General features: G+C 41.8%; 4 protein-coding genes across 5 annotated transcripts in view; all 4 read left to right on the top strand.

The window, feature by feature from the left end:
• Positions 1–5,136, top strand: part of LOC139198642 (phospholipid-transporting ATPase ABCA1-like) — a 39,536-nt gene extending 34,400 nt beyond the window's left edge. For both annotated transcript variants that reach the window (XM_070827551.1, XM_070827552.1), the window contains exons 41-49: positions 21–150; positions 331–514; positions 696–802; positions 935–1,076; positions 1,206–1,340; positions 1,471–1,574; positions 1,717–1,809; positions 1,929–2,172; positions 2,268–5,136. In XM_070827551.1, the coding sequence (XP_070683652.1) occupies positions 21–150; positions 331–514; positions 696–802; positions 935–1,076; positions 1,206–1,340; positions 1,471–1,574; positions 1,717–1,809; positions 1,929–2,172; positions 2,268–2,411 (1,283 nt within the window). In that variant the 3' untranslated portion in view covers positions 2,412–5,136. The remainder of the gene's footprint in view (positions 1–20; positions 151–330; positions 515–695; positions 803–934; positions 1,077–1,205; positions 1,341–1,470; positions 1,575–1,716; positions 1,810–1,928; positions 2,173–2,267) is intronic.
• A 203-nt stretch (positions 5,137–5,339) lies between these two features.
• On the top strand, positions 5,340–7,716 carry spink4 (serine peptidase inhibitor, Kazal type 4). The gene is made up of 4 exons (XM_070827553.1): positions 5,340–5,444; positions 6,589–6,620; positions 6,836–6,948; positions 7,525–7,716. Exons 1-4 carry the CDS (start codon positions 5,393–5,395, stop codon positions 7,568–7,570), a joined length of 243 nt encoding a protein of 80 aa, XP_070683654.1. The 5' UTR covers positions 5,340–5,392; the 3' UTR covers positions 7,571–7,716.
• A 472-nt stretch (positions 7,717–8,188) lies between these two features.
• Positions 8,189–14,620, top strand: stra6l (STRA6-like). Its single transcript, XM_070827630.1, has 18 exons — positions 8,189–8,296; positions 8,572–8,644; positions 8,977–9,077; positions 9,333–9,463; positions 9,567–9,687; positions 9,889–9,934; positions 10,112–10,237; positions 10,355–10,428; positions 10,715–10,823; positions 10,950–11,103; positions 11,330–11,405; positions 11,498–11,579; positions 11,969–12,017; positions 12,139–12,256; positions 12,349–12,468; positions 12,765–12,928; positions 13,712–13,852; positions 13,978–14,620. Exons 1-18 carry the CDS (start codon positions 8,268–8,270, stop codon positions 14,208–14,210), a joined length of 1,947 nt encoding a protein of 648 aa, XP_070683731.1. The 5' UTR covers positions 8,189–8,267; the 3' UTR covers positions 14,211–14,620.
• A 1,486-nt stretch (positions 14,621–16,106) lies between these two features.
• Positions 16,107–27,149, top strand: tdrd7a (tudor domain containing 7 a). The gene is made up of 21 exons (XM_070828066.1): positions 16,107–16,310; positions 16,518–16,662; positions 17,001–17,115; positions 17,351–17,431; positions 17,870–17,907; positions 18,383–18,423; positions 18,633–18,803; positions 19,023–19,808; positions 20,130–20,320; positions 21,009–21,210; positions 21,522–21,633; positions 21,815–22,026; positions 22,392–22,526; positions 23,152–23,235; positions 23,339–23,473; positions 23,644–23,754; positions 24,650–24,833; positions 25,105–25,274; positions 25,718–25,911; positions 26,305–26,465; positions 26,917–27,149. Exons 1-21 carry the CDS (start codon positions 16,107–16,109, stop codon positions 27,147–27,149), a joined length of 3,705 nt encoding a protein of 1,234 aa, XP_070684167.1.
• The last annotated feature ends 366 nt before the right edge of the window (positions 27,150–27,515 follow it).

The raw sequence follows: 27,515 nt of genomic DNA on the forward strand, positions 1-27,515 counted from the left end.
GTCTTTAAATGTCTCTGTAGGTGAAAACCGGTTCCGCTCCCCTCTGGCCTGGGACATGGTGGGAAAGAATCTGTTTGCAATGGCTATAGAGGGCGTGATCTTCTTCTGCATCACCGTCCTCATTCAGTACCGCTTTTGCATTAAGGCTAGGTGGGTTAAACCTTCAATATATGTGTGATCCATCAGAATGAGACTATCAGAGTGCAGAATCCATACTAAGATGTCATAATTCAAAACAATTTGAATTCCCTCCAGGTAAACTAAAGTCTTCCCCCCTAAGTCTGTCTCGAATATGACCTCTCCTCCGTCTACCCCCCTGTGTTCTTCCAGGTCATCCATCAGCCATCTGAAACCTATCGGAGAAGAAGATGAAGACGTGGCCAGAGAGCGACAGAGGATCCTGAGCGGAGGAGGGCAGTCCGACATCCTGGAGCTCCGACAGCTCACCAAGATTTACAAGCGGAAACAGAAGCCAGCAGTGGACCGGCTGTGTGTCGGCATCCCCCCTGGAGAGGTACGGCACAGACAACATACCCACGGCTTACAGCTGTACAGTTAAACAATTTGTGTATTGTTAAAATTATTTTTGTCAGAGGATGAGAAGGTTTATTTATATATCACGAATGTGTAAGATATAGTAAAGAATCTCTATATTACTGTGTCCTGATGTTGACATTGTCTCTCTTTTCTTGCAGTGCTTTGGTTTGCTAGGAGTGAACGGGGCAGGGAAAACCAGCACCTTTAAAATGCTGACAGGAGATTCTGTAGTCACCAGTGGAGAGGCCTACCTGGCCGGCAAGAGGTAAGACAAGCTAGTCCTGCTGATTTGCACTGGAAATTGTTCTTTCTTTCATTTGTAAGAAAACATTCAATACAAGGCTGGACTTTGTTATCACTCTATAAAGCATGTGTTTATGTGATTATCTCACTCCAGTGTAAATACAGAGATAGATGAGGTGCATCAGAACATGGGCTACTGTCCTCAGTTTGATGCCATCAACGACCTGCTGACCGGCAGAGAACACCTCGAGTTTTACGCCATCCTGAGAGGAGTACCTGAGAAGGAAGTTTGTGAGGTCAGCAGCACACAAACATGGGCCTACTGTTTTCACTTACATGTCGTAGTCTATTGAAGCATTATATGGAATATACAAATAAACAGACAAAAAAATAGGCACCCATGAAAACTTAATCTTGTCCACTAGGTGGCAGAGTGGGGCATCCGGAAGCTCGGCTTGGTCAAGTATGTGGACAAGGCAGCGGGCAGCTACAGCGGAGGAAACATGAGGAAACTGTCCACTGCCATCGCTCTCATAGGAGGACCACCTGTAGTCTTCCTGGTCAGTGGAACATGTCCAAACATGCACAAATACTTATGAATTATTTAATTTAAATTATCCCCGAAGACAGATTGAGCATTCAACATCCCATTGTAGCAGCAGCTGAGCATCTGTTGTTTGCTGTTCACAGGATGAGCCGACAACAGGCATGGACCCTAAGGCACGGCGCGCTCTGTGGAATGCAATCCTGAGCATCATCAAAGAGGGTCGATCTGTAGTCCTGACCTCTCACAGGTTAGACTGGGCATCTCTGTTAGATTTATTCAGTTCATAGAGCTATTATATCAACATGCAGTTAAATATTTTTTGTTATTCATTTAGATGTTTACTTCGACGTGACTAACCGTATGCGGGTGTGTTCCTTTGTTTCTTGCAGCATGGAGGAGTGTGAAGCACTTTGCACCAGAATGGCCATCATGGTCAACGGCAGGTTCCGATGTCTGGGCAGTGTGCAACACCTCAAAAACAGGTGGGATTACACACCAGAATTTCACAAAGGCTCACACATGAGAAATTAGAAATACCAGTTTCAGATTATCACTTAAACAACCCATCTGAATGACATGTGCTTCGTCATGTTCTTATCAGGTTTGGTGATGGCTACACAATCATCCTGCGGGTGGCCGGCCCAGACCCGGACCTTCAGCCGGTGATGGAGTTCATTGAGCAGGAGCTGCCTGGCAGCACACTGAAGGAAAAACACCGCAACATGCTGCAGTACCAGCTGCCCACCTCCCTCACCTCCCTCGCCCGCATCTTCTCGCTGCTTTCTAAGAAGAAGGAGGAGCTCAGCATAGAGGACTACTCCGTCTCTCAGACAACTCTAGACCAAGTAAGCAAGTGTCCCTGAGGCCCTGACTGTAACTAGATTGCAACCTGACTTTGGCTAGGACTAATTCCACCTTCCTCTTCTTTTCTCTCCTGCAGGTGTTTGTAAATTTCGCCAAGGACCAAAGTGATGAGGACCATTTGAAAGACGTCCATCTGAACAAGCGGGACGCTGTGGTAGTGGACATTTCCCAGCTAAACACTTTCCTCATGGACAACAAGACCAGGGAGAGCTGCGTTTGAATCCACAACATACCATGAGTGGGAGTTGCGATGCCTCACCCACCCCCAGCCTAGAAAATATGGACCACTAACCTTCAGGGGGAGACGGACTATGCTCATTTTTTTATTTGTATTTTTTTAGACTTTTTTAATTGTTTTCATTTCTCAGTGGACCTGCACTTCAGCACATAGCCTCTTTAAAAGGCAGAGACTGCAGGTATTGTGACAGACACTGAAAACATAATGCAAATCAATGCAAGAAATATATATATATGAATATATTTAAGATGAGAAGATTAGCAGAAGATTGAGAAGATTACTGTGAGGGTTGGAGACTGGTGCTTCTCCTTCACTAGATGGACAGAGAGAAAGAGAAGACCCTTGACACTTGAAGCGACAGCAGGATTCTCATGCTGTGTCAGACTGGAAACCTTGTAGCTCTGCTACTCACTCAATGGACACGGCATCGGGGACGATAGAAGGAAAAATATCTCTAGTTGTGGATCCCCGTTCCTAACAGTAGGAAGCAGTAGTCAGTGGGACTCTGTATGTGCTGCTCTGCTGGCGAAATCATGACAGTGTAAAACAAAACAAAAAAGCTCTGATCATTCACTGCCAACTGCTAAAAGACAGACTGACTACTTTTTTTATCAGGGTCAAACCTCTCTCCATTTTTTCATTACCAAACACAGCTGTTTATTGATGCAAATGATGGTTTAAAAAAGGCCTTCACAATCCAATTGATTTCAGTCACAAACAGGCAATCATGCAACATATTAATTTTTACTAATTAGATTTTTTTAAGATAATTTAATTCTAATAGACGAATATAACCTCTATGGAGTTTTATTTTCTTTGTTTGGATAACAATTAAGATTGATAACTAAGTTGTCTTTTTTATTTGTTGGTTTTTGTGTCCTTGACATTGTCCAGCACAGTGCCTATACTGTATCATGGTGGAGAGAGAAATCTGAGCACTCCGTTTAAAAACAACAACAACAACAACAACGTGCGTAGGCTGCCAAGAAATGTATAAGACGGATACCAACATGCATCAAAGCACAACAAAAAGGAGTTTTTTGTGAAGATGATGAATGAAACTTTTTTTTATAAATGTCAAATTCATTGTCAAAAACAAACAAAACAAAAAATCTCATGGTTGCTTGATGTCTGCACAGGATGCAGTCTGATATACAGGCTTGTTTGTACTCGCCCTGCTGTCTTTATATAGAACTGAAGGTTAATCAGAATGGACGCAAGATGACCATCGTAAACTGGCAGTAGTGAATTCAAGAGAAAGCTGAAGATTGCTGAAGGATTTGGTTTTTGAAAGTTCATTGGAAATATATACTGCATGCTTTCCACTGGGCACACACCTGGACTATCAGCACTTCTGAGAGTGTGCCGGAGCATGCCATCGGATCAGGTTGTAAAGGACTGGAGACGACTGAAATGTGCTTCATTGTTGTCGGATTATGGGCACATATGTATATCTGGAGTCTGAATCCAAATTCTGTTGTATAAAAAAAAAAAAAGGAAATCTGTATTGAAATGTGATTTTGGCCATGAGATGGAATCAGAGGGAAATGTTCCTGCAGGTAAAACTGTAGCTCCCATACATGGAGACGACAGTTTCACAGCTACTCTGCTTGTATGGGGTCTGAAGATGGAAACCTTTCCAGTAACGAGTGTTGTGGATCTGAGCCAGCACCAGTGTGGATATTATGTACAGTAGCAACTTTGTGATGTCGAGTCAAAAAACCATGTTACAAGTGGAGTGAACAAACATTATCTGTGCCAAACGGAGTTGAATATGTATCTTTGATCAACCAGCATAATCTTGAGGGGGGGGAAACTGCTTTGTAAAGTTAAAGCTGTGCTTTGATTTTAGTTCTTTATTCATCAGCTCACCTCACCGCAATTCTCCTCTCTCGTGGTCAGCAGCTCAGATTAAACAAGCGAGTATTATGTAGAATTTGTGCTCCCTCGTTCAGTTTCCATCAGACTGCAAGTTTTTTCTATCTTGTGGTGATGTTGCCAAATTCTAGTCTTTCTGTCTGTCCACATTAATAAGCTGCCACACTAAAATACTGTCAGTAACTCAAAGTTTAGACATGAGGTTTAGATGCTTCACACAATGTCCGCAGAGCTAGTCAAAAGGCCAGACTACACATAAACAGGGACCACGGCAGTTAGAGTTGTGCTTGTAATGCTTTATAATCCAAAAATTTATATCCAGGGTTTAAATTGCTGACAGATTGTCATTACGGGTGCTCTGTGTCATATAAAATCCGTTGTCTCTGGGATCTAATCACTGCTGCAGTGCTGCAGACGGACCCTCGCCTAAATGTGAGCACTTTATACACTTCACAGCCTGTTGTGTCAAAGACGTAGGAGTGGGGATTTGGGAATTAGACATTTAAAGCAAATCTCTGCACCGGAACACAGACCTAATTCAGACAAAATTAAAATCCGCCACCGCATTGAACCATTTGTTTGACACTTGAAAAAGAGAACGAAGGCTTACATGTGATAGAGAGAAAGGAGTGGAACAGTGAAAAGCAGAGAAGTAGTGAGATAAAGAGAGAAAAGCAGGACAGTAAGATGGTGATTTTTCTCTTCTCGTGCTCAATATTATTATTATTTGTTTACATTTTTAAGTATTAAACAGCTGTTTGAGTCTGTTACTCATTGTGTATAGTTATTTGCATTAATAAATAAAAACATTCATACATTTTGAAAAAAATAGACTCCTGATTTGATTATTTTGCTGCAGTAGATACAAAACAGATAACGTGGGCTTCTGACTAAACAGAGTGTGTGTTTGCTGTGTGTTTGGTCGTGTGTGTTAATGTGTGCTGACGACTACACTTCCAGGGCGCATGCGTCCACGTGTGGAATTTCACCTGCTGCGTTCCCACACACACCCTCACACAGTTATACTGCTGATAAAAACACACAAAGGGGTTTCTGTCACTCTCGGTTATTCATCCACCAACATCATGACTGGAAGAGTTGTTTTTCTGGGACTCCTGCTCATCTGCGTGGCTGCAGGTAACAAAAGAAAACTCACTTCACTTGAGGTGCTTTTGGATTTTAGTTTTAGAGTCATTGCTGATTTAACTCTGAAGAGCAATTTTGAGATGTTTCTGTTTAGATGCTACAGAATGAAATGTGGTGCCTATAAGAAAGTTTTCACCTTCCCCCTTTGGAGGTTTTGCTCTCTTATAGTGTTGATGAAGTCAAAGTGAGATAATATAAAATACTCGCATGCTCTTTAAAAGCACTGTACTGTAAAATAATACATATATCAATATCACACAGCAGGCACTCATATACTCTACCTGTACTTATAGTGTATACATGATTTTAAAAAAAAAACATGTTTAATGTGTTTTATTACTTTAAATTGCTTAAATAATGGAAGCATCTAAAAGAAAATGAAAAAAAAAATGTTGCCATATGGCAACAATGAGCAATCATGAAATCATTTTTTTTTTCTTCTAAAAATGTGTTTGTGTCCAACTCAAACTTAGTGAAATGTATAATCCAATATTTACACAGTGAAATGAATATAACATAAATCAAGCAATGGTTTATACAAACAGCCCAAAGTGTTGCCAACTATTCCAATTACCATCCTATCTGAGCTATGTTGTATTATTGCAGTGTATTTTAAGCATCTACAATATACTATCTTCAAGGATTTAAATGCTGTTGTTAAAGCTGACAGAGCTTATTTACTAAAAATGTACACAAAAGTAGACCAACATATAATTTGGATGTGATATCACAGTGCCTTCTGTTAAAACTATACTGTCCTGTGATGTAACTTAAAATCTAGATGATACATTACACACACAAAATGTCTATAATTGCATGTGAATAAAAATAATGTTTTTTTCCCCCTTTTAAACACAAGTTAAAAGTTGTAATAGTAAACAGTAACAGTAAAGTAAACAGCAAAACATATATTTTATATTACTGCCTTTTAGTAAAGATATAAAAGTAATTGTTACTGTATGGCAACACCATTTAATAGAGGGCTGAAAGGGACTAATATTTTTAACATACAGATGATGCTATTGTCTGTATCAAGCAGGCTGCTTGTGTACTTGCATATAAGCAGGACTTTATGGCATATGGAGTAAATTATTTATACATTTTTAATTTTAAAAGTCATCTGCTTTCTTTCCAGGTGCTGAGGAGAAATCTGGACTCATGAGAAAGGTGCTGCTTCTTGACTTGGACCTGTGTGTGTGCATATAGGGGGGTGATCAGTGTGTGATTGTGTGTGTAAGAAAGAGAATGATAACACATGTATAAAGTGTGTAAAAGAAGGGATTTTAATCCTGTACTATGATGAATAAGCTTCATTGTGGGGTAATGAATGGAGGTAAGTCTCATCAGATTCTGTATTGTTTTGTTGATTTATTTTCTGGCAGCCTTCCTGCCTCAACATGGAGGAGATTGCGGCATGTCCTCTGAACCTTGCTCCCGTGTGTGGCAGCGATGGAAACACCTACGCCAACGAGTGTGCGCTGTGTGTCCGCAGCCGGTGAGTACACACACATCTGCTCCCCTCACACATACTAACTAAATTAGACAAAACTAAACTAAGCAGCATCTGATTCAAACGCTCAGCAAACAGTTAAGTCTGTTGTTCATCCCTTGGTCTGTACAGGAAGAGAGCCAGTGGTCATTAGTCAATACCATGAAATGATTGTCATACATCTGGTGACTAAATGTTGAATTCTTTGGCATTAGCGCTTTCATGTCCAGCAACAGAATACCGGCAAAACATTGCATTCTTTTCAATTAAATACATTTAATAGATTTCTCTTCATGACTCTTCAAGTCATCTCCAAACCTTCAATGCTTGACAATAGGTGGAATATGTTGAACTTTTTTTTTAACACTTAACCTCCAACTATCGTTCCACTGTTGCTCAGCCTTATGGCCACATTCAGAGTGGATGTAAGGCTGTGAGTTAACATGAGGTGAGTTGACATGAGAAAAATCTCTTGACTGGTCCCATTTTCCCTCTAATCACCAACACTGACTGAAGTTTGACTAAATCTCAGCTGAGCAGAACTAACCATGAAGCCATGTCATGTTATGATCCTATCTGCAGAACAATCAAGATGGACATTTTGATTGCCAAAGAGGAGAGCTGCTGATGTACATAAGGGATGATGTCACCGCTAACTTGACCAATCAGGATGTGATTATTGACCCAAAATGGATCTCTGACACCACAGTTGGATCCGTACCGACCTTTTGCGTCGTTGCAATGAGTAATAAATGTCAATCAGCAATGAATAAATGTCTGATATTTTCTCTTTTTTATACATAAGTCTGACATTAGCAAAGAAGTCAGGATCATTTCTATAGAAGGAGTAAAATTGAGGCTAGAAATTTGTGTTTTTTTTCAATGAAGGTCATACAAGGGAAAAGGAAAAGGATGTAAAATGTATTAAGGTAATATACCTGAAAACATTCCTTTGTAGAGTGAAAGCAGGAGGTGAATGATCTGCTGGTTATCTCTGCAGAGCCAAATATTTACACTCTTTATACTGAGTAACACAGTGGACAGTAATGTCTGGGGGGGGGGGCGTGTTAGAGCCAAACTGAGAGAGTGTAAGCCAGCGTATTGGCTAAAGAATAAAGACACGTAGATGACAGAAGCACAGAGCAGGTGGACAGAAATAAGGAATAGGAGAGGAATAAAGTGTGAATTCTGAGGTCAAAGGTCAAATGTGTGAGTCACATGGCTAAAACCAGGAAACGGAGAAGTGGTATCAATCCAGTCGCTTCCTCAGTCCTCACAGCAGAGCGGACACAAAGCTTTTGAGACTTGAGCGAATTGACTCATCGATGATGATAAGAAACCGAGTGGAACATGTGTAAGTACAGACGGAAAATACTCCCTGCATTATGATACAGTTCTTTACAGCTGTTGGCTGGTTACAGTGATGTTACACAACTTGAGCAAAGAGCGACTGTAAGCCTGAACCTGAGTTTATTGATGCATTATGATCTCATATCATGAAGTCCTAATGATTTTCAACCTCGTTTGACAAGTTTAGTTTCATTTTGTTGCCCTCTGTCTTTATAATCCTGCTTTGCGTCCCTACAGATCAGATCAGCTTAATGAAACTCCCTATTGTCTCCTCTGCAGGGTCTCCACAGTTGAGGGCTGTCAAAATGGAATTTCTATGGACCTCTATCTGCACCTTTCACTCATACCAGCAGTAGGTTGTTTTTAAAATACTTACTTTTTTATGAAGCAAGAATAACAGCCCTGTTTTAGCTTTGACACCATGTGTTTTTCCAGATCATCCAATGTGTTTTTAAATGGTTACATTTCAGTAACTTTCTCAACCAGTAACACTGCACGTCTCAGGCTTATTGAAAAATTCATAATGAAAAATTCCACCTCTCATTTCAGTGCATTGTCCTGCCAGCTCACACATACAGTATAAATTAACTTATTACCACTCTCACATAGTTTCATAGTGGTGCAAACAAAGCATTGTTCCAGTGATTTTGCTAATGTGTCGTGTTCTGATCTTTTTTCTCCCAGGTGCTGATTGCAGGGGTGCTCTCATTCCTTCAGAAAAGAGCCCAGAGACTGGGCATCGACCATAGGCTGCCCTTCCTACAGGGGCGTTTTGCCATTGTGGTGTAAGTGTACGGCAGCAATGACAACTATAAGTGTCAAGAGAAAGAGTAACAGCGATATGTGTTACAATATTACAACCTAAGGGTCCTTAAGTCCCTAAAAACTCAGATAGATAAGATAAGATAAGATAAACCTTTATTTGTCTCACATTGGGGAAATTTGCAAAATTTGATGGTGTAACATCTATCAATACTCTTTTGAATATATCAAACCACTTTGTATATTTTTGTATGTATTCATGATATTCTGTGTCCCAGGCCTTTGGATACTATAGGCAGCCTCAGTAATCGCTGGTCCTATGGGTTTGCGTTTGGTGCTGTGTCCTCAACAGTCCTGCTGCTCTTCTCTGAGCGTTACATCCCCTTCACTGTCCCGTCCTGGGCCAGAGGTACACCGCTCTCCACTATCATTATCCCAGGCTCTATATTCACACCTGTTTACCAGGATAAGCACACTGTCTGACTGTGATGTTTCCTGGTTCACCTCCTCAGCTATAGTGTACCTGATTGGAGCTTTAGAAGTGGGCCTGGTCTATTTCCCTTTCTTTGCCTGTCTGTCCACACCTTTCAGAGTAGCTGGGGCCGTGTTGGGAATACTCTACTCTCTGTGCTGGTAAACAGTCATTCATTTTATATCTTCAGGCATACAGTGTAGGTCTCTTTCTCTATTGTGTCCGCTTTTACAATTGTATGTAAACTAAAATATATAGTTGGGCTGTAGATGGACAGATGAATGGGTTGTAATAGCTTTAATAGTTTAATAGTTTAATAGTTTTAATAGTTTAATAATGTGCATCTCTGTGCTTGTTTGTAGGATCATGGTAATGGTCTGGGATACGTTCACCTGTCCCAATGGTGACGTGAGTATTAAACCCACCATATAATGAGCCTGTTGCAGTCTGACCTCCACCTAGCAACCAGCCTCCTCCACCCATTTCAGGGTCTCAGCCCACACCCAGATCAGTGAGGCTCCACGAGACAATATCACAAGAAAAATAAATAAATGAATGGGTGTGTGTGTATGATTTTTTTTTAAGATCTTGGGTAAATACCAGAAGGTGATTGTCCAGTGGCCCTGCATCCTCTCCCTCGTCTTCCTCTTGGGGCGATTTGTCTACATTCTGGTCAAAGCCATCCGAATACATCTGCAACTGGAACAGGAGGTCAGCATGCCTAGTGCATATAATCACAAATTTCCCAATCAAGACTTTCCTGTGTATTTTCCCTGTGAATAAAACCTCATGATCTGTACACAAGATTCTATGTCACATTACTGTCAGGACCCTGAGGAGCTGATTGATCAACACCAGGTGCAGCATGTTAAGAGACTGCTGAGGGGAACAACTGTACACAGGTAGAACACACAGTCATGTGCACTAATGCTGCTTTCAAGTCTTCCTTGTACAAGTGGCAGTGTCCATTTCTATAGCTTGTTAAGGGATCTGCTAAGCAGTTAAGCAGTTTACCAAAAATTTCATGATGAGATGAGAAGTCGCAGCGTCAGAACAATATCGATCCCAGCTGCCACAAAACATATTTGAGGTAGCACTTGAAGGCAGCAACACACGGTCATCAATACACACACACACTACTGCACATGTACACACACAGCGGTTTTCACCTTCCTGTCTGTGTCGCAGTAAGTCCCTCAGCTGGTTCCAGAGCAGAGTGTATGAATGGGACCCCTACTTCAAGTTCCCTAACAGGATCATCGGCACAGTCATTATATCCCTTATAGGCCTGTATACGGTACAGCAGCACATCTCCTCACATAAAACCAAATGTCTCATCCTTTTGTTATGGACGAGTTTTTCACAAACATCTTATCTGTGTATCTGCTGCAGGTGTTAATACGTCTGTTTGTCATTTCTCCAGATGACTCTGGCAGACTACAGTCTCAGTAACGTGGCTTTCGACCAAGTAGAGAAGTGGAAGAATACACTAAAATATCTGGTCACTTCTTGTAACCAGACGGACGTTCTGGGAGCCATGATACCACAGCTGGAAGAATTCATTGACGTGGCCAGGAGTGAGTTGGTCTGCACCCCCCTGTAGTCTGTTGTAGCCGAATGCATGCTCCGTGTGTGTGTACATATGTTTGGAGCAGAAGGTTAAGCCCTATCTCTACCTTCACACAACGAAAAGAACCAGGGGTAGAGTGGACAATAGAAACATCATCATTTTAAGTTGGTTATTTATGATGAACATTAAGTATAGTTAAGTCAAGTCACGTGTCTTTATTTCTGTTTTTGCAGAGTCTTGGCTGGCTACCACCATATTTGCTAGTCTAAACTCTGTAGCCTACACCTTCCATGTCTTGGCATGTTACAGGTAAGCAACCTAAAAAGTCGATGGAAAGCTGAATGAAATTTCCCAACCTGTTATCACAAAAGCCCCAATGATACGGTGTACTGTCGCCGCAGAAAACACTTGAAGAGACTGTGGAAAGGACAGAAGGATTTTCTGCCTGAGAAGTTTCACAAACCTAGCTCTGCTGTCAGCGTCGTAAGTAACACACACACACACACAGACACACACACACACACCAAAGACTCAAAACCAGCATTCACAACATGACATGAGTTTGATGCAGTGCATTTTTTTTTAAATATTGGTCCTCACACTGTGAACCATAAGGCCACTGCTTTCAGTCAGCTGTGCAAAAACACTTCATAATCATCACAGCTTGATTCTGGCTCTCACAGTGGACAGAAAAGTGTCTGAAATATTACTTGTGTGAGCACATGCTTAAGTATTTCAAATATGTAGAGCATACGGGTGCTTGTATGTAGAGCATATGGCTTCTTACTTTGTTGTGTGCATTCAGTTAACACACACTTTTGATCATTGGACTTTATGAATGCACAAACAAGTTGCTCATTGAATTTTCACAGGCTTCCATTGCAAGATACTCTGGTTGGCAAATAGCGTTTACACTTTGGGGTAAGTTTGTCATCCTGTCATTTCTTTTGTCGTCCGATCACACACAAAGGAATAGCTTTGCGAATGCACCATGGACATAGCGAGATTACACAAGATGTCTCTTCTGTATTTTCCTCTTCAGGCTACCTGATTGTCCACTTTGTCCACTTCCTGTTCGCTCTGCTGTTTGCTTATATGCTGATTCTTCCTATACAGCATGGAAAAACACTGAGCATGCTCACCAACCTGGGAGTAATACTGTAAGGCTGCTATTCCCTGCAGTTGCGGATATACAAAAGGACGGTTAGACATACACATTTTTTAACGTTTACATTTCTCCGGTGTCTCACAGTCTGACCATCAGTCTGGTGATCTCCTTGGTGATTCTCCAGGTCGTTCTGGTTCAGGTCTTCTTCCTTCAGGACAAAATGTCTCCTACTGATAAACACAAACCTCTGGCTCTCAACAACAGGTTGGTATATTTCAGTATAGATATTATGTAAGTGTGGGCCACAAAAGTCATCAGAGGGACATCACACTAAAACCCAGATCCTCTATTTGCCTCTAACTGAATGTTGAAAAGGGAAGTGCTGCGGACAGACAGGCCAAAGCAGTAATAATATTAAATCATTAACCGTGCGTGTGGACGGTCTGAGGACATTGTGTGATTGTGAAGCTGTTAAACACTAACTTACTAAAATCCCTTATGTTAAATGTCAATCTGTACGACACAGAACCTTGAAATCAGTTTCTCTTCCTCCTCTTCAGGAAGGCGTTCCACTGCTTCAACTACTTCTTCTTTTTCTACAACGTGGTGATGGGAATCAGCACCTGCATACTGAGGCTGCTGTTCAGCATTGTGGTGGGAACGTGGCTGGTGTCCCGCATAGACCGGACCATTATGCAGAGAGGATACGAAGCCATGGATGCTGGTACGTTTAACTTCAACTGAGACCTGTGTGAGACCAAAGGGGAGTCTTGTTTTGAGGAATTAAGAATTTCCAGTTTTACCACTATAAAATATCACAGCCAAACCTCAGTTTGCATATTGTGCAGTGGTAGATAAGAGACAAAAAATATTATGTTGTCATTATTATTATTTGACAGTGGTGTGGTTCAGTAGGGTCATATTGTAGACTGAGACTTGGATTGATCCCAGAGTGTCTGTGACACCAGTGTTGTATCCACATCTTCCAGGAGATGGCAGCATTTCATAGTATCAGAGCAGTTACTGTGTGTTGAGATAAAATCAAAAAGTTAGTGTGATAACTCGGGGGAAAAAAAGCTTACCAATTCAAACTTGAATATTGAATTTAGAAATATATTTCAGTCATGTTGGATGTTGATTACTGCCAGTAATAGACCAATTTTCAGAAGACATTTTCTAAAACAAAGAAAGAGACAGAAATGGAAAAAAACAAGCAAGATTTGTGATAATTGTAGAAACAGCTTTGTCATCAATTAATGGAAAGATGGAACTGCTGAACTTAAGTAATATCTTTTGTCAGAGAAACTTCATAAAAAGCAGCCAGCATTTATAGTTGTGTTGCTGCATTAGTTGCTTTTATTGCTTTTGGCAAGTGAGGGTTAGGGTGGTTTGTCTGAAAACTATATATTTTTCCTATTATAAACACATTCTGTTAAATACATTGTAAATGCAGTGCTACTCCTCATGTGTGGTGTGTGGATATAACAGTATTTCTTGCGTGCTACAGGCTACAGTACTTGGATTGGGATGATCTTTGCTGATCACCATCACAACAATCCAGTCATGGTGTGTTTCTGCCAGCTGCTGGTCTCCAACAAGCGGGAGAAACACATTGCGTCTGCATACTCCACATTCAACACGCCATCTGGTCAGTAGAGAGAGAGAGAGTGTGTGTGTGTGTGTGTGTGTGTGTGTGTGTGTGTGTGTGTTTGCAGTTCCTGCAACAACAATTTTTCTTAATTTGGAGTTTATTAACTTTTTACTTGTTCCCAGAATCCCCTGTGAATAGCCGGGCCGGGAGGAGGTGGATGTTGTATTACACCTTACTGAGGAACCCTCATCTGATCCTGGTCCGAAAGCAGAACCTCTCCTTGTCTTCATCGTCACAGACATCATCTCCTCAGACAGAAACAGCGATACAGACTTGGGTCATGGCATCTCAGACACAGAGCCACCAAGCAGCATCCCTACCAGAGATCACAGTCACACCAGCAGAAGACTGTTAGAGAAGCATTTCCACTGAGTCTGATCTGAAACAAAGTGGCTTGTTTGTGTCCGTTAGTGGTGAATCTCCATGTTGTAAGAGCAGCGTGGAGTCTTTTTTAAAGGCTTGACAAAGTCAATGCAGCTGATATTATTTGCCACCAAAGCCTACTCATGTGACAACTTCTGAGAAATAGTCCTGCATCCAACACCTAACAAGATGTGATCTAGTTCATGTGCTCAATTATTAGGTCACAGTTCTGTCAAACCAGAGGGCAGATTCATAGTGTAATTATCAGCATGTGGGTTCTAACTTAAAGAAGCTGTGAGAACGTATGCCACACATTGATGGTATGTAATTTAATGAGTTGCTTTGTGAAATATGTAGCTACGATTTTATTCCCTCTTCAGAGTTATCATTTCAGTCAAGATATAGTACAGTCAAGGTTAACTGTGACTTTATCTGTGTACATACTCACAATAACCTCTTTAGCACTCTGCAAATGTTAAACTACACCACACAGCTATTCTGCTCTCCAATCTAAGTGTGTTTAATATGATGTAAATGGTTATTCATAACCTGCATAGCAACTGTATATTCTCAATTTAAAAAAAATATTGGACCTGATGGTGATCATGTAGTTTGTAGAGCTCTGCTACTGTGTATTTATAAGTTCTCTAATATGGTTTTGATGCACAAGAAAACGCTTTCAGTCTGAAATTAAAGAAAATAGTCGAAGTAACATTGGTGGATTCAGTTTGGTCATTTCCGACAGTACTTAAAGGCAGCATACTTTCACAATTTAACCAAGCTAAAAACATCCGAAGACCCCTTTCACTGGATTGCAGCCTAGAGCACCTATAAATTACATGGAATTACACTAAAATTAGGTGTTTATTCGTTAAATCAGGAGGACAATTTTTTAGTTGTGCTAAAACAACGGAGCTGACCGGTAGTGACCGTTTGAACTTGTGGGCGTGAACCTGACGTTGAAGGCGGTGAAGGAAGAAGAAGAAGAAGAAGCTACGGTCGTTTGGCTAGTTAAAGATAATTACAGGTAATTTAAACGTGGAAACGTCTCAGTCTGTCATCTCATTTGAGCTGATATAACTGCACACTAGGCTAGTTTGTGAAAGGTCAACTGTGGTTCAAAATTACCAACTTTATTTCAACGCTAGCTTAAAAAGGACAGTTAGCCGTTAGCTAACGCCCGCAACGTCCGTGCTGCAGAGGTCCGATAATCGATCTCCACGGTCACAAGCTTCTCTGTTTCAACTTTATTTACCAAGAAAACAAAAGTTTGCCAAGTGGTTCTGGACACACCCAACCATGCATGCCATGTCCCAGATTCTTGACATTGTTTGAGAATCTGAAAACCAGTTTGACACAGAAAGTCTAGTTGTAGTGGCTTATTTTGTTCAACTGTAGACTAACCTCACAGAAATAGTCATTAAATTCCTGCATGTGTTGACTTTTGCTTTCGCACTTAAACGTGAATGTTTCGTTATGTCAACTTTTACATTACATTAAAATCTCACTTTTGGAAGCATTTTTGGAGAGAAAAATCAGCTGGAGCCCAAAATCCTTAGACTGTCCCACCAAACGCCACAATTGAATTAAACTAGGCCTGAGAACACATTGTTTATTATCAGGTTTGTCCATCACAGCCTGCATCGTGTCTTAAATGCTGCAAGTTCCTCCACCCCAGTATGATTTTAAATTAATTTAACAATTCTGCAAAGCAGCTGGCGAACATGGATACACTTTACTGAATGTCACGTTGCTTTTGTCTGTGTCTGTGATGTCTGTAACTGGAGTACAACAGAATCCAGTGGCAATAAAACAATGCGACAGTGCATTTCTAGCATCACTGGTGTAGATTTCTGTGTTGTTTCTGTTTCAGTGTGTGTTTCCCAGGATGTCATACGCAGAGTCCACCAAGAAAATGTTGCGGTCTGTGCTCCAGTCCAGCAAGACCGGCATATCTGTCAGCAGTCTCCAGTCAGAGTACCGCTCTCTGTGCGGAGAGAGCATCCCGCTCAAGAAGCTGGGCTTCTCGAAACTGGAGGACTACCTCTGTAGCATCCCCTCTGTGGTCCATATGGAGCACCGCACGGGTGAGGTGAGGGCTTTACTAGGTCTGACTGGGTGTGACAGTGACATATTTTTGCATCACTATACTACTGCTTTAGGTCAGCTGGCATCAGCACCGAACTGAGGAACTCAAAAAGTTAATTCATCAAGTGTTTGTGTTTTTTCCAAAGCAGTATGCAGACATTTACATTGCAACTTTTCTGCATTTATAAGTAACAGTAAATCTGCTCTGTAGTTGAGATGCTTTGCTGCCGTGTGTAAAGAGACGGCCCACATTGCTGAGTTGGTGGCCAAGCAGAGGAGCTCCAAGAAATGTGGTCGCTCCCAGGTCGTCAACTGCCGGATGAGATTCAAACCTTCCAACCCATACATGCTCAATGGTAGGAGACCCTTGTTACAGCTCTGTTTCTCACATCAGGGCTCTATCTCTGCTAAGGGCTTCACATTAAGAGAATAGCAACACATTTCACATCAAGAGTCTCCATCCCAACGATTAGAAGGTTTGTTTACCAGGTTATGAACACTTAAACCTACATCAAGGTATTGAGGGGGCTTCAGGTTGAATATGTTTTACTGAGTAAACGCTGCTCTCTAGTTGGGATTAGAGGTGGGAAGAAGAGCTTCCAAGATCTTTATAATTCCTCAAACCCATCTCTGTATCCCACTTCTTTTTTGTCCCCCAGTAACCTAATCTATTGTCCCGTTTCAATGCTTTTAGTGTTGCCAAGGTCCTCTCTCCGCCAGCCGTCAGCTCAAGGTGCGTCTACCTGGTCGGCAAACCGTTCTCTGTCCCATGGAGGCTACAGAGGATTCAGCGCTTCAGGAGACTACAGGTGAACAATATCTACATTACAGTTTTCATCAAGAAAAGATGAACAGCAGCTGCTCTTACAACTTGGTCGGACGACGATTTTTAGAAATAATAGCCAGAATACAGTAGCCTTATTATTCAACTGTCATGTCAAACCTTTTCTGACCTTTTCTTTACATATCAAGTGCGGTGCATTTCTGTAATTGACATTATTTTCATAAACCAAACTTTTGCTTGTGCTCTCCCCGAAACATCAGGCAGTCGGACCAAAGGTTAAGCTCAGTCACCCCTGTGGAACACAGACAGCCAGTCATAAAACAGCATGTCATGCCTGACAGGTGAACATACACGTGGACAAACCTTATGCAGCAAAACATGGTTCATTTATACACAGTTTTTATTTCAAAGCAATTATTCATTTTCAGTACATTAGACATAATTACATAAATAAGTTGGCATGTGAACACTACTTTTTGGTAGTATTCAATACTAAGATATTGCTCATGGGTACCTATTTTAATGAATTAGTCATGGTATAGTAATTTCAGTCTTCTGCCCACTGCTCTCTAAACTATTCACAATTGAACCTCAAAATATCAACATTGACATGGGAGGATATTTTGGTACAATTATGACAACACCAAATGTTAGAATGTATAAAATGGACCACTAGACCAGCTTGTATTAGCTCATTGTTAAACTCCAGCAGGATATTTATAACTGCTTGTTGCTGTGAAAAGGACATTATGTGTAAAAGACTGCTGTGTTGCCAACAGGAATGAGAAGAGCTTTGCAAACTGCCAGAAGCCTACAGGTATGTGTGACCTAAATCCAACTTGTATTGCACTAGTAATGATAAATATGTCAAAGTAATTAACATAATATTATTCTTGTTTAGAGCTATAATCAGGACCACTGCTGTCTGAGTTGAGAAATGTATTTTGTAAGCCAGCCACAACCAGCCAGGGATTGCGCGGTTGCAACTAGTACTCAATTCGTAACCAACAACTACGTATCAAGGCACCATTCGGGCCAATTTTGTCAGTTTGGTCAGTTTGCCCTTTTGAAATGTGTTTCCATATAAAGGGAAAAAAAGAGATCTATTTAAAAAAGTATTTATTGCTGTCAGCTTCATTGTCATGATGTACTGTCATTGTCAAAAGGGCTTTTGCAAAGGGCAGCAGAAAGCACAAGATGAACTAACAACCTGCCTGATAAATCTGCTGCGGACTGTATCCCAATGCACTTGTTTACCTTTCCCCCTTCCTTTGCACTTTTTTTCCCCACAGAGAAGCCTCCTGAACAAGTCTCCTCACCTAACAAACCCCAGGTACAGAAAAACATCTAATGTGCGTCGCAGTTGTGTCTCACCCCTGATAAGTGATGTCACAGCAGTTGTTTTACCTCTGCGCAAGTTGATTTGTACTCATTGTACTTATCTGTGTGCTCATTTAATTTATGGTGAATAAAAAATAAAAACCCATTTAAAAATGCACAGTGGCATACTTGTGATGAATCATGTAAAATCTCCCCATGCAGTCTTGTGTGTATGACGTCGGGCTGGTGCAGACCAGAATAACTCGGCTCCTGGAGAAATACTACAGTGGACTGTGGATGTCAAAGCTGTCCGGGGTCTACAGTGACATGTTCAATCAGAAGCTCCACCCTCAGGTGCTCGTAGATATGGAGAAGTGGACACACATCTGTATGGTGAGTTGGTACCTTAAACTCCCAAACAAATAAAGTGGATATTGTGACGTCTAATGTTTAAGGCCTATACAAGTTGATAAAGGTAGTTAGGTGTCATGTAGCAAAACTGTTTTTCAGGTACAGTTTCATGTTTTGTCAGAGGTTTCTGTCAATACCTATGCTCGGCCTTAACAGGAATTGATGGGTGTCCCTTTCCTTGTCTCTGGCTCGTCTTTACAGGTGGAGAAAGCTTCTAGCGTGTCCCGAGCTGACTGCCTGATCTACCCTCCTCTGCTTCCCAAGCCCTCTACTGTCCGTGGAAGTAGCACCACCAACCCCCCAGGCGCGTCACCCACCAATTCAAGTACCACCACCACACCCCTTTTTTCACGTCTATCAACACCTGTACAACCGTCCATCCCCCGGCCCCCTCCTCCTGTCCCTAAACCCAGGGTTTTCTCTAAAAAGCCTTTGGCAAAGCCCACTTTCATTTTTCCTCCGCAACCTTTTGCTGCTTCTTCAGACAAGCCGTTATCTTCCGTCACTTTGCGCAGTCCTGCCCACAACCCAGCTCTTGCTCCCCAGCTACCACCCCGTGGCAATCTTCCAGTCAATGCTAGTAGTAGATGTAAAGATAATGTGAACTTGCCTACACCTACCCTCAACCAAAACACTTGGTCCTTAGCCCCCACTTGGACATGCCCTGCAACAACCAGCGCTCCTCCACTGGCTTCCTCCGGCCAACCTGGCCCTAACATTTTACCCCTTCTGAAGGTCGCCTTCTGCTCTACCTCTGACTGTGCGCCTTGTCCTCCCTCAAAACCCTCTGCTGGCGTGTCAACTGAGGTGCGTCAGAGAATAAAGGAGCTTCTGTCCAAGTACACTCATGGTCTGTGGGCCCTTGCTTTGCCCAAACTCTTTATGGACACATACAAGATGCCTTTCCCCGAACATATTCTGGACAACCTGTCTCTTCTGCTGGATATATGCGCTGTGGAGTACCCCATGCTGCATGACAAGAAGAAGGTCAGTGAATGCAATAGTACAGCGTGTACCGGAGTTAACACAATGTACATGTTTTGTAAGTCTTCAAGAGCAGTGTGAAGTTACCTTGGAAGATATTTTTCTTTTCCCACAGTTAACGCCCACTTAGTTGCAAGTGCCCTGATACAGGTGAAGTGATAAGTTGGAATGATTTGTGTGGAGAAAAAGGGATTGTTTTAATGATTTCTTCTCTGCTGTCACGTTTTAATTCTTCAGGGAGCTCATGGACATCGTTCCTACTCACCTGTCTTTGAATAATTGTCTTTTAATGTGTTTGTCATTCATGTACTTTCCTATGGTCAGGCCATCCTATATAACTCCAACAGAGGAGAGACAGAAGGCAGCCAAGACGGCCAGAAGTGCACAAGCCATCCTCTTCCCTCTGGTCTGGAGGTTCTGGGTCCTGTGATGCCTCCCTGTCTGGTTCTTCCCTCAGAGCAGTACCCCTCTGTTCTCATTACTGATGCCAAGGGCAGCAATGCTGTCACTATAAGGTCAGGCACATTATTTTAGCAGACAGGAATGTAATTAATTGTCCCTAACTCTACAAATAGTATTATTTTTAACTTAAGTTCTCACAATAGAAGTGTGGTTCACCTGCTAATGTGGAAAAAGCCTCCAGAAATAATTTAAAGCGTTATGAGCAAATTCAGCAAAATTCTTTGAATGTAGGACCTTTGCTTATATTAAAATATGCTGTATTTGCAGTCTGTTATTGCATTTTAGTGCCACACACAAAGGGCTGTGTTTTTTTGCTTAATGTGAAGAATTATTGTTAGAAAACATCTTTTTTGCAAGTGTCTCTTCTGTAGTGATCTCCAAGCCCCATGTAGCTTACTCATTGTATAATAACTGCAGCAGACTATAGTTGCTATTCTGACCTTCTGTCCAGTATGATCGTATTAAACCAAGTTATTACATAGAAATTTAAAAAATAATGTACAAGCTCCAGCTTATATTAATGTACGTCACGCCATTGATATATCCTTCTGCCCTCTTAGTATTTCACAACACTATCAGCCTTAGTTGGATGTGCAGAATGATTATAATATCGCAAATATCTGGTTACCTTAAGATATAAACAAAAAACCAAACTATAAGCAACTGTTCATTTTTGCTTTGTTGATGCAACATCCAAGTCTCGGTTTTTGATGACTGGCCTGCTCTGGTCTCTCCGTTCAGGTACGTGGGTGAGAACTACTCCAATGCCCAGGAGGCCATGGAGGAGGCCATGGAGGCCGCCATGCACTCTTTCTACAGCCACAGCTCTGTCCACCATCTGTCTGACCCTGTTGTTGGTCAGCTGGTAGCAGTCAGAGGGGAGGACGGAGATGAGCTGGCCAGAGCTCAGGTCGTGGAGGTTATGACCCCTAACAAGGTTAAAGTAAGTAATTTATCTAGTTCTCAGTAGGCAGGTTGTTTTTACTTTAAAAAATATTTGTTATTTAACTGGTGCTGTAACTCAGAATTTTAAAACAGATATCCCTGGAAAATGTCATGGGATGGGAAGGAAATACATTTTAAGCACTTCATAGAATATTTGTTTCAGAAATGTAGAATTTGAAGGATTCAGCCTGTGAGTTGGGACACAGCTTATGGTGATTTTTAGTTTGTTTGAGGAAGACATTTTTTAGCTACAGAATAGGTCCGCGTTTCTGCAGCAGAAGAGCTTTTGTCTGTTTGTCTGTTTGCCAGGTATACTATGTGGACCATGGCTTCTCTGTGGAAACAAGTGTGACAAACCTGCTGGAGCTGCACCAGGACTTCATTTCTCTGCCATTCCAGGCTACTAATGTCAGACTTGCAGGTACATCAAACATTAGGAAATAACCTGAAGACGTGCTTTTAAGCAACTGATGTAGGTGTGAGCAGTATGACATCACAACAGAAAGGACAAAACATTAACAGTGGTCAACTGATTTACAACCGAAGTCCCTAAGAGCCCTTCTCCTCTTGTCCTACCTCCTTCTTTACCTTCCTTCTCCCAGGTCTAGAGGCATTCAGCTCCCATCCACTGGTGCAGTCCTCCTTGGACAAGTTGGCAGTCGGAAAGATCCTACTGATGGAGACATTAGAGCCGTGTCAGCAGAATGAGATGCCTGTGGTAGTGCTGTACGACACCTCAGAGGATGATGACATCAACATCAACTCCGCCTGCATGAGGGCTTTGCGGGACACGACCATGAACAACCCTCTGACTGTAAGGATGGTGGTGCCAACTACATGTGCAGTGTGATGCATGAGAACGCTTTGTAAAAGTAGCAGTTTGTGTGTGTATCTAACAAACATGCATGTATTAAGCCAATTAAATGGCAGCAAAGGGATAGTTTAATTTCTCTTGACTCTCATGACTCACTGTACCAGTGAGTGGTGCTGTTGCACCGTTCTTACATTGGTCTGTCTTATCCAACAGTAGACAGTCATGTGTTATAGGAACATAAGAGTTCACAGGGTTTCATTGAGTTGGAATTAAAACCAGCAGCTTGTCAATCATGGCTGTCAGGTCCTCAGTGTTTTTAATCCTCCCCTTGTGTCATCTAACAATAATCTTTTTGCTGCCTTTAGGTAAATGCTACCTATCAGGATGTGTGTGTCACAAATGTGTGTGCAGATGGTATCTTCTACTGCCAGCTGCCCTGCAGAGGAAACGTGAGACTCGACAAGTTACTGGAAGAAACAGAGATCATTTTCAAGACCCAGGTAGACAAGATTTCAGAGAATACCTCCATTCGGCTTGGCACCTAACTATATTGAACAATTAATTGTACAGCATTTTTCAGAGCAGTAGTTCGAAGTTCTTTCTAAAAACAGACCTGTAAGATCAAATCCATACTTTGTTTTTGTTAAGAGCTCAACTAGTACAGACAGAGGCAGGCAAACAGAGTTTTACAATCATTGAGATCCAATGTGATAAAACCAGGGATGGCTTTATCCAAATATTTAGAGGAAGAGTAAACCCACTCATAAACACAATACTGTTGGCACACATTTCTGAAACCTTTGGAGCATGTTGCAGTTAATGCCACATCCCAATCTGCGATGTCATAATAGGTATTTTGCCTCTAATAGCTGATGTAAAGCAGCTGCTAGCTAACATCCCTGACTGGCGTGTGGCTACATAAAAGGTTAAGCCATCCCTCTGATATATCTGAAATTATTACTTTATTAGCCTCCGGTATGATACAGAATCGGCTTCAAACCGTAATGGTTTGGCTCTCTAACATATGCAGTGTTCCCCACAGCTGGTGATTGTTCATATACCAGTTTTCCCCTGTGGAAAGGTGGAGGGCCTTTATAACTGTGTCTCTGCAATTGTTCCTGCCAGATGACGTCTGACTCCCTGGTGTCCAGACCTTACTGTGGCAAGGTCTGTCTAGCCCGTTTCAAAGGAAAGTGGTCCAGAGTGGAAGTAAGAACAGAACCATTAGAATGCATTTTCTCTTACATTGTTCACGAGAAAGTTTCAAGTCATATGTTTTTGCAGGCACTTGTGTTGTTGCTCTTGTTTTCAGATCACCAACATGTACGGCAACAGAGTGATGGAGATCCTGTTCATTGACCTTGGTGTCCCAGCAACTGTAGAGGTCACTGATCTCCGAGAGGTCCCTCCTCTTCTCTGTAAAGACTTCACCATCATCCCACCACAGGTCCTGAACCAGGAATATTTTTTACTTTCCAAAAGGTTAAATTAAATGACATTATTTTGTTTGTTTTGAAGATGGTAACGTTGTAAGTCTGTCTAAAGCTGGTTGTTTTGTTTGTTTGTAAATGTTAATGTAAAGGATCATAGTTTTTTATGTATTATTGCTCTCTCCAGGCCATCAAATGTCGCCTGGCTGACGTCACAGTTCCAGAGGGAGACTGGAGCCCAGACGCTGTTCAGTGGCTGAAGGAGGCCATCATGGGCTCTGAAGATTGCAAAATGAAGGTAACATACCGTAACAAAGTTAAAAATATATCCAAGTTAAACTCTTTTGTCCTATTTCCTGTGGTGATTACTACTGATGGACAAACATGCAATGAATATAGCAGAAAACTACACTTAGCGCACACTGTATTAGATATACTTCACCTGCTCATTAATGCCTATATCTACTCAGCTAATCATGTGGCACCAACTCGATATATAAAAGCATGCACACATAGTCAAGGGGTTTGGTTGATTACTGGAGGCAGACGGGGTGCTTCAGATATCTCAGAAATTCATACAACAAATGGTTTAAACTTTGCTGTGGGTGGGACCAGGCGGTCTGGAATACACACACACACACACACACACACGAGTGGGCAGGACTAGAACACACACACTGTGGGCGGAGTGGGCTGTAATGGTCAGAAATCCAGTGGAAGCAGGATGAAAAAAACAGTCCTGCACAGGACTCTAATTTGCTGCATAAATGTGCAGCTGACAAATCTGCAACAACTGTCTCATGTTGTCATGTCAACATGGACCAGAATCTCCGAGGAATGTTTTCGACACGTTGATAAACGATGAAGAATTCAGGTTGTTTTGGGGGCAAAGGGGGGTCCCAACTAGTATTACAAAAGTGTACCTAATAAAGTGGCCACAATGTGTATGTTGATTTTAAACGCTCGACTGCTTGAAGCACACTGACAGTGAATGGTGTAGCAGGAGTTGTGTTGATCTAGCTCCAAATATTCCAAATATAAACACTACAAATCAAGCTTACAAGAAAGGCCTTGTCGGAGAACATTGTGAAACAATCACAGTGACCTCAAGGTACACGTGTGTGTGTGTGTGTGTGTGTGTGTGTGTGTGTGTGTGTGTGTGTGTTTTTTCTCCCATTCTTCCATAATGTTAGATCTTGAAATTAGACCAGGACAAAGAGAGCTGGCTGGTCCATATGTACCTCTTCATTGGTGCTGAGAGTCAGGAGCTGGGCAAGAGCATCAACCACCAGCTGGCCCAGTCAGAGCTGTGGCAGAAAGTCACAACACAGAACAACAACATCATCATCACCAGCAATAACCGCAGCGTGGACACAGGTGAATACTGACAAGTGACCAAACACAACATCCACTCTGGATCTGAGCTTGTTCCCACCAACAGTCTGTTTACATTAATAAGTCTGAGCATGTCCTTTTTTAGAAGGAGTTTTTGTTTGTTCTCCAAACTTTAACCATGTTGAAATATTAGAATAGTAAGACATTTTTTGGTCTACATTTGTATTTAAGCACAGTGACTATGAGGTTTAAGTGCTGACTTGGCTTTAATTTGAAGGTGCTTTGCACTTATCTGCATTTTCCAAATTTCTAGCTCTCAGTGCTCTGGTGGAGAAGTTGTCCCTGGGCAGCGCGGTCCCAAACCCCGCTGTCAAGGCCTCAGCCCGACCTCTTCACGTGGCAGAGGACTCATCTCTTACAGACACAACCAACAAAACTTGGACGCAGCCACTTGCGATGCCTCCTCCACTGGAGCTCCCCCAGGTTTGTGGAGGTGGAAATACTTTCTCTAGGGACCAAGTAGATGTCCCGTTGTCCCACTGATTCATCATTTGTTTGTTTTTGTTTAGGAAGATCTGTGGGCTAAATTTTGTATTTTGTTAGCCTGTTACAATATTAACTGTCAGCATATACAGTATGTATTTTCATGTCTCCACTGTCATAACATTGTAAACTGGTAATCAGTCTTCTGTAGTAAGTTGCTGTTGGGGCTGAGCAATTAATCAAACAAGATAATCCAGATAAAAACGATTATTGTTTTTAAAGACTTGGTGGACCTGATGTGTGGGTGCACTTGCCAGAGTTAATTACAATTTAGGTGAATCAGCCAATATTTAAAGTGCAAGGAAATCTACTGTTAAAAAGTAAAACTTTTTTTTTTTTTTTTTAAAGTTCAATAAATGCAAATCATTCTCCTCTCCTTTCAGCCTGGTCAAAATATGGATGTGTTTGTGCCGGCGGCCTGCCACCCTGGTTACTTTGTGCTGCAGCCATGGCAGGACCTGCATAAGCTGGTGGTGCTGATGGGGGAGATGATCCTCTATTACAACCAGACGTGTAAGACCAACACGGTCACGCACATCCAGAGAGGAGAGGTCTACGCTGCCAAAATAGACAAGAAGTAGGTGATTGATATGCTGGCACCTGATGCAATCCTGATACACATGTCAGACCTGATTTGCTCCTTCATCACGAACAATATGCCATTATGTTGTCATGGTAACTCAATTCTGTGTGCTCATTACGATGACTATAATAAGTCAGGAAGGATGCATGATAGAAATCTTAAACAGTAGATGATCTTGTTAGATCTTCAAGCAAGCTGTATAAATGTACATATGAGTTCATCTTAACTTTTATGCAGTATCTAACTGCCCTTGTATTGGTTGTGTGTATCTCTGAGATTATGGGAGATCAGTCTATTTTGTGCTGCCGTCTGGAGGTGATGAACAAAAAACAAGAGGCTGCTGGTGTCTGATGATTGGTGGCTTAACCGATGCCTGCCTCTACCTAGTTGGCACCGTGTGCAGGTGAAGGGCATTCTGGCCAACGGGTTGGTGTCTGTCTACGAGTTGGACTACGGCAAGCACGAGCTGGTCCGCAGCACCCTCCTTTGGCCTCTGATAGAAGAATTCAGACAGCTGCCCTTCCAGGCTCTCTCTGCTCAACTGGCAGGTGAGATGGGTCATAATTGTCTTTCAGTGGCTTTACTAGTTAATTAATATGCATTAAAGCAATGTTTAATTTATATGTAATGGGAAAGATTTTATAGTAAGTTTAGTTGTAGAATTGAGTAGTTACTTTTTAACCCTCACATTTTGGTTACTCCACAATAATTTTCAACTTGACTCAAAGCTTATTATGTACTTTAATTGAAGTTATTTCTCAATATTTAACAAGTTGTCCTCAACACTTGATGCTCTTCTTCTTAATCCAAGCTAGTTTTAACGATACACTGAGATACTGTTGACAGAGGCTGCTTCTAACAATTATTTTCAATATCAATTAATTTGCTCATTGTTTGATGATTAATGATGATTAATCGCCGCTCCACCTTAATAAGACCGGGTGGAGCAGCTTGGGTCATCAGCCCGATTACTGATGCCTCCTCCTGTCCGTTCTGCAGGCGTGACACGTCACCAGTGGTCCGAGGAGGCCTCCATGTTGTTCAGGAACCACGTGGAGGGTCGAGCGCTGGTCGCCCAGGTGGAGAGTGTGAAGGAGTTATCAGAGGGTAAAGGTGAGCTGTGGGAACGCAGGTTGACAGTTTACCTGGTGGACACTGCCATGGAGGAGAGGGACCTTTGGATTCACAGCACCATGGCCAACATCGGCGGTGAGCAGTCCTCGGCAGCCTAAGACGTCTTCTCATGCATGTTGGGAAATTAACCAGCAAGCTGACACCGTGTCCGCAAGTCTAACTCAACGTATTTCTGAACCAACAGCTCTCCTTTTCTTGGTTATTTTCATTTCCTAAAAGTCATCAAAGACTTTAAAGAAGTCCATTGTTGTCGCGGCCGTGTCAACTTTAGACAAAAGATGTTTTGTTGAGTTCATTTTTTCTGAATTTAAGAACTAGAAAACTCACAGTTGTCTGAGGCACTGTTGAGTGCATTTGTATTCAAACTGAATGAATCAAACTGAATAAGGAAAAAGATGGAAAAAAAATTAGATGCCATCGAATATTGCTCTTTCCAGTCTCATAACTAATCATTTTGAAACTCG

The sequence above is a fragment of the Pempheris klunzingeri genome, chromosome 3 (genome assembly GCF_042242105.1).
Source record: "Pempheris klunzingeri isolate RE-2024b chromosome 3, fPemKlu1.hap1, whole genome shotgun sequence".
NCBI classification, from domain to species: domain Eukaryota; kingdom Metazoa; phylum Chordata; class Actinopteri; order Acropomatiformes; family Pempheridae; genus Pempheris; species Pempheris klunzingeri.